Genomic DNA, 13406 nt, shown 5'->3' with positions numbered 1-13406 from the left:
GTTGCTGCAACATATCTATACATTTATTTATTTGCATTCTTCATTCAAAGTGTGAATTTGGATCAAAATGAAACTCAATTCAATGAAGACATATTATACTGTACACTCATCTGAAATGCATCTGATGATATTTATCAATTGAAAGAAGTAGGAAAAGAGGAAATATTCCATTTGAAAGAAGTAGGAAAAGAGGAAATATTCCAATTGAAGTTGGGCCTATCAAGATCTCCATGGTGCTCCCTAATGCCATTAAACTCTGAGTTACACTGTGATATACATCTACATTATTCAGCTTTGGATCATTTGTGACATTATTGCAATTTCCTGTTTTTGTACCATATAGTAGGTGCGGTTCAGTTAAGTCCTTTCTGGAAACTTGAAGTTTCTAGTCCTCTGGACTTCTGTCTATGGCTGAAGGACTGTTGTTTCTCATTGTAGGCTACTTGTGTCTCCAGGTGCAGCCTCCAAGTCAGGTGTCCTGCATTGCCCCACTGAAACCATGGTTTGTGCATGCAGTCAAACTTTGCATCGGTTCAGGCTGCCACTGCAGCTTCTCCAGGCTTTCCTGCAGCAGCTGGGCACAACCAGATAAATCCATGTAGTGTAAGGCAGAGAAGATATCGCTCAGGCTCGCAGAGGAACGCTGGCTCCACAGTCTCAGCATCTGGTACTGCCTCTCGGTAAAACCAAGGCCCATGCCAGCCTCCAACTCCACCCGCTCCAGCTGCTGGTCTGCCAACGAGAGCAGCCGCAGGAACTCCTTCCACCTACGCAGGGGAACCTCCTTAATAATTGCATAGAGGACGATGGCCGGCCAGTGCTCTGATTGCTCCTTTTGTCTGGTAGCTAGATGGAGATAATCACAGACAGACAGAGGACTGTGAACCCACAAAAACAAACTTCTATAATGGGAAAGGTTCAGCTGCAAGAGTGTGCTATGCAATTTACTACTGCTAAACTTTTTGTGCTTTCTAATTTCTCATGTTTTCCCTTTGTGATTTAATGCACATCTCAGTCCTGCAGGATGTTGTTCTTTGGCCAACTATAACCCCAGATTCAAGCTAAACTAAAGGTCATCAAGATCCAGAAACTGTGTGGAGGCATTTACGCAGAAGAAAGAACATCAGCCCACTGTAGCCTACATTTGAAAAGGTTCAGGTGCCCTTAAAGTATGGGTCTGGTGATTTCCAGTTTTTTCTTACTGGCAACAAATACCATGAAAAGACCAAAACAACACAAACTGAACCTAATATGAAAATATTAGATGATGACACCCACCCCCTCCATTCTGAGTTCAAGCTGCTTCCCCTAGGGCGGCGCTATAAAGTACATATGGCAAAGAAAAAAATTTACAAAGACTCTTTTATTCCAAATGCAATTTCCGTGGTCAACAAACTATGGAAAGCTAGATGAAAGGGAGGTGTAGCCAAGAGCACTATAAATGGGATGGAATTGGTGCTTTCTGCCTTATACCTGATATGTATGCATATGTGTGGGGGCTGGGAGGGAGGGGGTACATGTGATGTGCTGCGTCCAAATCGCGGACATATGTCTATGTGTAATGGAATGAATGTGTTTATTTTATGTACTCTATGTGTTTTATATACTATTCTTGAGACCAAAGACAATTTTCATGCAGGACATGACAATAAAGTTTTTTGTTTTTTTTATATTTTCTATTTACAAATATTTCCTGTTGCAGGAAAGACCTTTTTCAAAGATGAAACTATATTCTTCTTGTGAACTAGTGGTGTGTGCCGCAGACAGGATGGGGAACTTAAAGAGCGTTAAAGATGAACTCACACATTGCTGGTGAGTTGTTGCGACAAAATGTCACAGAACATTGTGCAAAAGACAGTCAACATTACCTAATATTTGATTATGATGTATCCACCTAATAAACTTCCCCAACATATAGTATTCAGTAAAAGCAAGGCAGACGACCACCAACTCCTACTTTTGTGTGTAATCCTCACCAAAAACAGCTCTGTGGTCATAACGGGGTTTTCTGATCAGCCACAAATATCACACACAATATCTTGACATCACTTATGACAGGAAACACAGCTGTATGAGTCTACCTAAAAGCACTTCATACTGCTTGTTTTAACTGAAATTTCTAAGATATACCAGATGACACGGGGCTGTTTCATGCAATTAGTGAATAACAGCTTAAATTGCAATATCAAGAGTAAGATACTGACCTATACTGCAGTTTGTTTAACATGTGTCAGTTCTGGGGTCCTTGATATGTAGAATTTTGAGAACCACTGTGCTAATTAACATCTAAACATGTGGGACAGTTGTTCAATAGAGTTCAAACTTTATGTACAAGGTATCAAATCATTCAAGGTTACCGGTGACATGCAGTCATTATCTGATTTGCCATTTCCCTTGTGGGACATATTGCTGACTGACGAGAAAAAGTGAGGGCGTCCTGTTTTCCTGTTTCCACACTAAGGGTCACAGAGCTGATCACTGATAAACAGCGTGCTGAACACGCAGAGATGAAAAGGCTGTCACTGTGTGTGTGAATACACAGCAGTTTCACTTTGTACACCACATTAGTAATCAGATGGGGGAAAAGTGTCACCATGACATTTTTTTTTTCTCAAAAGGAGTTTGGCATAATGACTAGTGATGCCACTTTTTAACCAAACAATCAGACATGTATACAAGCATGCACTCTACTGAAGTGTCCTTAAAGACACTGACTCCCTACCAGGTGTTAGTTAGTAACTACTTTTAACTACTTTCTACTTCCAATACTGACAACTTTAGTTTTCTTGAGGTTCTTGCCCATCTCATTCAAGGTAACATTTTATTTTTGATAAAATCAGATTTATAAGCCCCTCTCTTTAAACTAGTTTTATCAGAGGTCACAGAGTTTCTGTGTCATATTGTTATGGTAATGTATGAAAGTGGGTTATCCACATTTCAATTTGTGATGCTTGTAGATTATTTTAGCTTCAAATCATCTGTAGGTTAATAAAAAAAATAAAAATAAATCCTCACCATAAAGTAACTTACTCACAGCTTTTGTTCTGAAGTATTGACAACTTGATGGGAGACTTTGAAAACTGAAGTCACATCAAACATTTAAATATATTATTCCCTGCAACCAATTGATCTGATTTTTCTCAGTTTTCTTGACTCAACTTGACCTCCATAATCATGTGACTTTGCCACCAGTTTTTGGGTGGTGTTTTGGACTTTGGCGATTTCATACAGGACCAGTCAAAAGTGTGACAGGTGCTGTATCTTTTTGGGTTAGAGTGTTAGATAGCAGATCATATCTCTCTGTGTATCTCTCTACAGGCTTATTGACATTTTGGCTAAAATGAATCTGTAATTTCTATTCCTACTTCTTTGTTTCTTTGTTTTTTAAAGTACTGTAGGCGTTTGAGGTCATTTGTCCTTCTGTCCTAAATAACCTGTTTCTCTTTATTTCTATGGAAGTTCCAGCACAGTCCTTAAAAAGCAATTTCAGAAATGTCTTTGGCTACAGTTAAAAAAAGAATGTCTCTTTGATAATATGAGACTGGCTTCACATTTCACAACAGTACCATCACAGCTCTGCTTAGTATGATTTCATTATAGCTTAATTTAGAATATATCATAACACCTCTGAGCTGCCTTTGATGAAGTGGGTCATGCTTTCCTGTTATTTTATTCCATTTATTATTTCATTATTTGTATTATTCCATTATCGATATTTTTGTATTATTATGAGTAGTAGTATTCCATTATTATCAGCATCATTAGTAGTTGAACAAGCAGTTGTGGGAATTATATTATCATCAGATGTTAAGCCACCTGTGACTTTCATTTGATTTTACATTGTTAGTTCACAATTATGATAATAGATAGATAGCTACAATGCATAGTTAGCCCTTAAAACCTACTTATATTCCATCTCTCACTTTTTTTAAAGTCTGTTTACATCACAATGCAATGCAAGTGTCTAGTAAAGGAATGTAAAAGATACAAATCTAAATGACATGATAACAGTGTTAGTTTTTACATTTTTAATATTACATATCTATATCTTCTGGCTTTATACTCTGCTGATGTTTTGGTCTAAACTTTAGCAGTCAACAGTTTCTGAATTTCCCCTTTATTATCAGTTCAGCTCCTGCTCCCCTGTTATAATTAAACCTTCAATAACATCTGACTAAGTCACTCCGTCACAGATTTGCATTCGTCATCAAATACTGAGTTTTACCTTTGTGTTCAGTGTCTGCCACTGAAGGACTGATGTGGGCTGGATGTTCTGGACTCTGACTGAAAGTCATCATGGGAGTTTCCTCACTGTTAAATGTCTTTAAAGGGGAAAAAACAACAAAAAGGAGAGAAAAAAAGCTATAAAAAAAAACATTGTTGCAGCCACCTCTTCAAAGCGTAAGAGAGCAATTCGTGAAATTCTTCAGCTTTTCTATAACACCAGTAAATGATTTTGATAATATATTACAGCTTTAATTTAACTAAAAATTGTGATTAATATTTCACCTTTGCTCTTGATCTAATGGGAGTTTTTTCTCACTATTACCTCTGACTGTCCACCTACATTACTGCTCCAATTCAGATCTTTTTTTATCTCAACAGAGCACAAAATGCAAAGAAACTGAGTACATACCATTGTGGTCGAGCTACAGCCTTGATGACTCTGTTGTTCTGTTAGGAGGAAAGCAGATATTATCAGTAAGCTTCCTGCTCAACATGTTTAGTCAAAAACACATTTTAAAGACCAAAGTCAGGTAAAGCTTTGTAACAGGACATTTTTGCTTGATACCAGAAGCAGACTACTGTGTGCCTCCTATTCTACACATTTAAATTGCATTAGAAATCATACACGAAAGTTTGTCTCTTGATAACTATATTAAAGTATGTGTTTACTTAATTTTATAAATATATTATTTCCATGGAGCTTTCTCTGTCAGTGGTAAAAGTGCCCCCTCAAATTTTAAAGGTTCGATGGCTTTAGAAAATGTTAAATTATATTTTCGCAGTGAGTGTTTTGAATTATATAGCCATGGTGATATAATATATAAACAAATGTTTATTTTTTTGTCTGGCAAAACAGACTAACAGCAATATCGTTTAGGATTGTTGCAAATTGTTGTTGCGTTAGCTGCAATTTGAGGTGTGAATCAGAATTTCGAATTAGTCATCAGTGTTAGCTTGTTGTCCTTTGCTATTAGTGGCTAAGTTATAACAGTTTTTGTCCAAAAAAATAAATAAATACAGCACTTAAATTTGTCCTACAATAATATGGGATGGACATAATGAGATTTTTACAGAGTCAAGAGTAACAAGTAAAAAAATGCAATATTGAACAGTAAATACTTAAGTATTAGTAATGAAAGTGTCATAACTTGTTATTCTGGATAGTTATTGATAGGTTTAATGATTAACACAGCAGCCAAAACAAACACTGTAAGTAATGCAGAACACGGACAAAAATGTTGTTAGGTACGAACATTAAAAGGAAGATATTATACACATTTACAGGACTGTATTTTAATCTGGGGCTCTACTGGAATATTTTTGCAAGATTTACAGTTAAAAAATTCCTTATTTAACGCATACTGGATCTTTATGCAGCCTAACAGTTCAGCCTCTGTCTGAAACAGGCCATCCTGTCTCTTTAAGGCACCACTCCCGATGAGTCTGATGAGCTGTGTTCAGTTTTAGGGAGCTGGGAGACTAAACCAACAAACCATTTAGATAAACTATAGTAGTAGGATTTTACTACTTTTTCCTTGTTTTTTACTCAAAATGTCACCATCTCAAATACACGCTCAAGCGGAAATTTGATCCAAAATTTGAGTGGACAACTCAAATTACATTTGGAAAACCCTTAGCAACAAGCTTAGCAACAAAGGATACAGAATGGACAGCCATTTGTGGGCATGTGCAATGAACTGACATCTCCTCATCAGCACGTTAAGAATGTTAAGAGCATTCTGAAGCTTTAGCTTTTGACTAAGAGGGAGAATTTCTACATATGTTTACCCCAGCTTTGGAACTTTGACCATGTCTAACATCGTAACAATATATAAATTACAGAAAATCAACAGTAATAATCCACTACAATGTAATTAATGTATCAAAAGTAAAATTACTCATTATGGGGATCAATCGTTGATGTGTTATGGGATTATTATTACAGATTATTTCTGATTATAATAACTAATTTCAACCCTTTCGTAGAGGCCTACTGTATTTTATATATTAAATTTTAATCCCTAAAATAACTTGTAACTGTCAAACAAATTTGTTGGTGTAAAAAAGTACAATACTCCTGAAGTATAAGATGCATAAAATGAAAGCATTCAAGTAGAGTACAAGTAACTCAACACTGTACTACAATTTATTTGAGTAAATGTACTTTTCTACATTCTACCACAAGTTACCATTGAATTCGGGGTCCTCTGCAGGCGGCGTCATGTCTTTATTTGGGCACCAGCAAGGACAACTATCTGAGCCTCTGAGCCAGTTCCTCATGAAGATGATGGAGAACATGATCCAAAAGAGCACCGCAACTATCACCATGGACAATCCGAAATTCATCAAGATCAAATAGCTTGCTGCTATGGAAACAGAAAAAACATGGTTATAACTTGTCATCAATTCTGACATAATTCTGTCTGGAAACAGTGATGATTAAACATGAGGTGAACTTGAGTCATATTTAAAGATAACTACATACGATATACAACATAAATCAGTTACTATGATAACTAAGTGGTTAATATTAACCACTGACATGAGTCATAAAACTATAAAACCACAGGTCAGCAAGTTGTTCTGTCTTACATCACTTGTTAAAATACAATAGAACTAACAGTCATCTTTAAGTTCATAAACCGCAGGATTCGATGGTTTGTTTGGCGATGTCGTAGTTGTAGGTATGGGTCTAGTTGTTGCTGATATACATTTCCTCTTGCATTCTGGGTTTTTCTTACACTTCTCAAAATCCCTGAAAAACATAGAGATCAATACAGACAACATATTTCAAATCTCACTTTTGTAAAAAAAAAAACGACCTTATGTGCACAGTTACAATCCTTTATTCGCAATGCTACACTGACAGTCTCCACAAATCATACATGGTTTAGTACAGTTTGTAAGGTAACATTTTAGAAAGTCAAGGCCACTGAGAGTTTACCTTGCGAGGCAGGTGTATTCGTGAGATCATAACATCACAAGATCACATGAGAATCAGGCTTCAAGTTATGCGCTTGTGTCCGAACCAATCATCGTCACGAATCCAGTTGCCTCGCAAGGAAAGACAGTGATAGACAGGTGGTTCATCCAATCACCTGCAAAGTTTTGTTTTTGTTTTTTTTAAAGCACCCATCTTTTTCTAAACAACAACTATAAGTACAATGTAAGCATCCACACTTATGAACTATAACGTCTTGTGAACAGCGATGTCAGGGACACACTGTGTACTCCGGCTGTGTCGGCAGCATGGTCGGCAGCATGGTCGGCAGCTAATGAAACTAGATATTGACCTATTACTGCAGTATTTCAGGACGCTAGTTGCTGTGATCATTCAGTATTTACAGACCAATCTGACGTTAAAGTGCAATGTGTAAAGGCGAAAAGACTACTAGCTTTTATTGAGCTGTGGCAGCGACACACAGTATGAGCACTGTGTGTCGCTGCAAAAATTCGTGCAAAATTCCGGAAATTTTCAAAGTTGGAAACTTCCCATGGGATTTAATGGGAATTAACGGAAATAAACTGGAAATTTACAAATTTGTATGTTAATCACATGCACATAGCACATTACTTACTGCAGGGGGGGTCATAGGGAATATGTTTATTTTACTCAACATTTATGTTTTAGTTTTTCAATTAAATAGTTGAAAAGTTCTAATCACAAATAAATCAGTCAAATTGTCATTTAACATTTTTTTTATTAGTTTGCATGCATGTCTGCTACAAAACAAAATGTTTATATTTATGTTTGTATACAGTCGATACAGTTTGTATAAATCCCCCCAAATTTCCATATAATTCCAATAAATTCCATAACTCCCATGAAAAGTTTCCAACTTGGAATATGTCCCAAATTCCCCAAATTCTTCCTATGGAAAGTTTCCAGAAATTTACCAGGAAATTATTTGAAATGTTCCACCCCTTTGCAACCCTAATGAGCACAGCTCTGAAGCCCAAAAGATTCACTAACTTTGGTGTTTTTCCACTGGATAGAACAGAGGAATCCAGGACACTGAGCTTGGTGAGCCTTACAGTGACTTGTGTCAAATATTTGTGCACAGCGACAGCTCTGATGAGTTTTTGGGATTCGAGTGATCATACAGCTACACACTGTATCAAATATTTAAAGTTACCGTGTTCTTTTAAAGGGTTTAATTGAAACTCATCGCCTCGCCCGAACGGTTATGAGTTAATAGCCTACCTACCAGTCCAGTTCAATTAAGCAAAACATTACCGGTAGTTAGCCTACCATTAACCCAACACAGTGTTTCAGGTTTAATATGTGTGTTTTGATGGTATTTCAAATAAAAGTCAATTGAAAAAGATTTGGACTAACTTGTATAAATGTATGTGTTTATAAATGAATAGCTACTGGTGCATTCAAATAAACCAGTATTTAATAGGAAAGCATTTTCCCACATGACACCCCCTAAAATAAACTGCGTCTTATTTACCGTTTTTTACAGTTACTGACAGAGACATATTGGGGGGAAAAAATCTGGAAATTTAGGACAGAATGGCAGACATTTTCCCCAAGCTGAAACCATCCTATGCTGAAAATATATTTTAGATCAAGACAGTTACACAATGAAAAAGAGCTGTTTTATTTATTTTTCTTTGAATGGCACAGTTGACTCTCTAGCTATATCTGAGCCACTTTCATAGGAATTTGAAATGCTTTGGAGAAGTAGTACACAGTATCGAAATGTGAGTCATTGCACTGAAGGACGTCTGTTGGCTCAGAAATCCGACAAAGTAACTGCACACTCTGTTTAGTAGCTCTTAATAATGGTAATATATCACAAAACATTTCATTTGAGAAGACGGAGTCAGTGAAGAGTTGCCATCTTTTCTTGATTGTATGGAAATGGGGGGGGAAATTGTATGGAAGAATACAATTTGAATATTCTACATAGAATATTTAAGTAATAAAAGTTATAGTACTACAAAAAAAATAGTTAAGTATAGCAGCAGAAAAGTAGAAAGACAAAGAGATGGTGATGATAAGATATCAGTACCCCTCCCCCAAAGAAACAGAGCCAGACTTATTACATTGAGGAATACGATCCTTTCCCCTGCTCACGATTTTTTAGAATTTATTACTGCAGTATGTTAATCAGTCTGATTTCTGTCTTCTTTTGTAGTTTTCTACCCAGCGCCTATAAAAACTCTTTAGGTGTGTGCACCCTCCACTCTCTATTCATTTAATAACTTAAACATATCTAGGTTTTATCAGTTTCATTGTAAAATCACTCACCCACAGCTGGAATCTGTCTTTTTACCTGGAAGAAAAAACAAACCATTACCAGTGTGATTCTGAAAAACAAACAAAAAACACGACTTTCTTTTGAGTGAATGTAATTTCTATTTAATGAGCCAGAATATGAATCAATATGGTTGCTGTGAATACTAATATCTCTTTCATTTACCTTTCCCAATACAGGGGCATGGCAGGCAGTTCTTCACAACATCAGGGTGGAACCCAATTTTCGTGTCATTCCTCCTCTCATTGTAATATCTATCTTTACAGTCACACAACACATCACTGGTAGAGGTGCAGGGATGTATTTTCACATCGCTAACTGGGGGAAATTTAAAAACACAACCTTTCTGTCTTAATCCACAGCATTGACACACACCGCTAACAAGGCGAGCACAGGATTTCATTCTGTACAATAAAGTTGGGAAGCCATGAGTTGATTCAAGAATTATATTAATCATTTACCAATTGCCTCAGTCAGCACACAGCTAATTATTTAAAAAAATTATACTACAAAACTATGGCTTTGTTACAGAACTAACCTTTTAGACAAAATCCCATTTAAGATGAGAGTTAACTAGGAGTTACAATGGGAATGGCACATGGGGAATGAATTCACGTGTCGCCATTATCCAACAAAATCATTCATTTCAGATCTACTGTGCAACCTCAGTGAAAAGGACACATACACACTTGCAGACACATACAGAGGGTTTTACATCAGATTTATTTTCACTTCTGTCTAATCTCAAACCATGAGAATTAAAAGTTAATGCAGACTGCGACATATATCTTCATTTAAATAACTATAAACGTTCAATAATGTAATGTCTTAGTAGAATTTGACTTCAAAAGTTCAGACAATATCCTGTAATGACTGTATGTTTATTTTATCCCTAAACTCAATTAATAGTATTTGAACAAGATACTTACGATCGCATGTGCCACACCTTAAGCATTGGCCATTGGTGTTTTCTATAGCTGTGTATAAGCCACTTTCACATTTTTTACATCTGTGCTGTGAACCTTGACAGTTACCTTCGCTATGATATCCTAGAAAGCAGCAGGGAAAGAGGTTGTGTTAACAGGTGATAATGCCAGTGTAACTGTACAACATAAGGGCATTTTGTGTCATAACTTACCAGGTTGGCACTTATCATGACATTGTTGATCAGAACTGGTCTGTTCTGTCCCCTCAGTGTAACTCTGTCCAATGCAAAGGAAGGCAAGTAGCAGTGTGCCAACCTGAAACAAAAGAAGAGGTTATAATAAAAAATAATAATGACCTGTAGTACTGCGAGTAGAGGAAACTGCTGGCAAATCAACTGAAACTCGCTCCCACGTCATACAGCTGTAGTGGTGTAGTAACATGGCTAAATACAACTCTTTAAGTCATTACATAGGTATATTTGCTTATTAATCTTCATACATCTTTGATATCAAGCGGGTTATTAAATATGTATATTGTTCGATTACGTCCTTAATCCAAGGTTTCTGGGATTGTGGTCCAGTCTTTTCACAGATCACTCACACACACACACACACCTTAAACAATCTTATTCACCCATGAAAAAAGTTTTACTGCTACTCAGATGGAGCCTATAAATTACTCTAAACCGTATTAGTCCATGCCCGATGAATATTGATGAGGAATTAACCACTTCATTTGCTAACTGAAAGCACATTTATGATACAGTATTTGTGGAGAATGTTTCTCTCCCCTTTGTTGCCTAAGGGATCTAAGGAAGAAGCAGCTGCATTTTTATTAAACATATAAAATAAAACACTTTTGCAATAGGTACATTTCCAAGCACTCTTCAGTCCAACTGTTCTGCAAGGCCTTAAAAGATGGAGAATTGTGTTTTGACAAAACTCCTGACCTGTAGAGAAATATACTTTTTAAAAAGGTCCTTCCATCTCCGGGACCTAAAACACCATCAAATGGATATTGGCTGCCGAATAATAATATATATAATTTGATAGAGTCAACTCTACATCCTCCAATTAATTGCTACCAGAGCTGCGACAACATTACAGAGAGCCCCATTAATTCAGATACATTGCCCACTACAACTTTTCAGCACTACAACTGTTTTCCAGTGTTTCCGAACTGAAACATTGAACAACCTGAAACCCTGAAATTGTATAGATATACTGTATATCTCTCTTTTACAATATTCAACATAGTTGGCTGCAGATCAGCCCCTAGAATCAAAAACTGAAACGTTTGTTTGATCATTTTCATTCAAAAGCTCCTGCTAAGAATACTTATGATGAATGAATATCAATTCACAGAACTGTCATTAAAACATCCTGGCAACAAACATACAGATGGTCCAATTAAAACATCTGAATTTTTACTTACCAGGACAAAGTCCATGTTCGAAGACTAGACCTTGAAGTGATTAAACAACCAATTTAAGATTACTGTGGGTTTGTCTCATTTGAAACCAAAGTACGATCATCACAACATCACCAGGCGAGGACACACACTCTAATTTTAAGCCATCTGTAGATTTCCTTCAAATCTAGATCATGTTAAGTGTTAGAGGAAGCCTGCGTGTTTGTGGGTTAGAACTGACAGTTATTTGGAGTCTTCAGAGAAATGGTGCAAGGAAGAGGAAATACAATCAGATCACCAAACACTTCTATGGAAAGCCACCAGTGTCGCATTCAACAGGCTTTTAGTGCAGTCACACGTCACTAACCACGTTCCCCATGCCCTGTGATACTAGGCGTCATGACAAGGCATTTTATGGACACCTGGTTACATATGTAGAGTCAATCCAACAACTCATCCTACCTACAAGTATTGTCTGTGCCATAGACCCTGATGAGTGTGATTAAGGTAGTTTAGTTTGCAGAGCTTCACTAGCTTATTGTGCTACATATTACAGCCTCTTGACTCTGTAATACATTATAAATTCTCAAAGATCTTCAGTACAAAGTCAAGAGGTTGTGATGTAGCAGTCGATGGTGAAGATGATAAAGGGTTGCACTGGTGTCCACTTTCCAAGCCCCTGGACAAAGAGTGTGGGGAGGAGGTGGTGGAGGACATGGAGGCAGCACTGTCAACCAGCATCTGAGTCTCTAGGCGACATGACAGGCATGGAGGACTTGAAGGGTGGCACTGACAGTCAGGGCTTAGGCTGATGATATGTGGAACCAACCAACAAAGAATCCAAAACAGCTTCACTAGAGCTAAAAATCCTAAGTTTCAAGATTTAAAACATTTGAAACATACAATCCAAACCATGAAAACAATTTTTTTTAAAAGCTATGAATGAATTCTTAACCTGGCACACATGGTCACATTTTGCCTGACGCTGTTGTGAACGTTTGTGAATGAAATGTGAACAGTGCCTTGGTTACTGACACATGACAGTGTCAGTAACCGAGGCACTGTTCGCATGTCATACACACCCACACACAGTGACACAACTGTTGGTGGCAACGTCAGTGAAGTTCATCTAATTCCATGTAGTTTAGACAGTGTCAGATACAGGAGTTTGACGTAGGTAGGAGTGGTGTACCGACAAACATTGACAATGACATTCTGTAATGGTTCAAAAATAGTTCCAAAATTAAAATTTGTAAAGCATTTTGAGCTAGTAGGACAGGTGAAATATGAACACATTAAATATCTTAGTTAATATAAGACATGCAATGATTTTCACAGAAACACGCTGAGTCAATACTGATGTACAACAGTATTTTATTAATATAAACAAAACAGAAAAAAGGACCTACTCCTTTTCAAACATGTAATATTTAATTTATGTTGTTTGTGAGAATTTGTTTATTGAGTTTGTTGTATAGATGTATTGTTTATTTTATTTTATGGTTGTTTTGATTTGGGTTTTTTTTCTTTTGATCTTGACTTGACACTAATCTAACCATCTGATGCACTTTACTC

At 36.8% G+C, this 13406-nt stretch overlaps 1 protein-coding gene across 1 annotated transcript; it reads right to left on the bottom strand.

Moving 5' to 3' along the window:
* Nucleotides 1–469: 469 nt before the first annotated feature.
* Nucleotides 470–11870, bottom strand: si:ch211-112c15.8 (tumor necrosis factor receptor superfamily member 1A). The gene is made up of 10 exons (XM_062426648.1): nucleotides 11856–11870; nucleotides 10633–10735; nucleotides 10529–10543; nucleotides 9660–9812; nucleotides 9488–9512; nucleotides 6849–6982; nucleotides 6417–6593; nucleotides 4637–4674; nucleotides 4226–4322; nucleotides 470–846 (listed from the first exon to the last, which is right to left on the bottom strand). Exons 1-10 carry the CDS (start codon nucleotides 11868–11870, stop codon nucleotides 470–472), a joined length of 1134 nt encoding a protein of 377 aa, XP_062282632.1.
* Between the last annotated feature and the right edge of the window lie 1536 nt (nucleotides 11871–13406).

The sequence above is a fragment of the Scomber scombrus genome, chromosome 10, assembly GCF_963691925.1.
Source record: "Scomber scombrus chromosome 10, fScoSco1.1, whole genome shotgun sequence".
Taxonomy (NCBI): Eukaryota; Metazoa; Chordata; class Actinopteri; order Scombriformes; family Scombridae; genus Scomber; species Scomber scombrus.
The sequence above is the reverse complement of the archived record's forward strand: the minus strand, read 5'-3'. Positions and strand labels throughout refer to the sequence as shown.

What these genes read in the sequence shown, in the direction of transcription:
- si:ch211-112c15.8 (XM_062426648.1), bottom strand. An exon ending in TTATGAACTTAAAGATGACT is followed by an intron (nt 6,594 to 6,848) that starts GTTAGTTCTATT and finishes CTGTTTCCATAG; the next exon opens with CAGCAAGCTATTTGATCTTG. An exon ending in GGCAGACACTGAACACAAAG is followed by an intron (nt 847 to 4,225) that starts GTAAAACTCAGT and finishes ATCTCCATCTAG; the next exon opens with CTACCAGACAAAAGGAGCAA.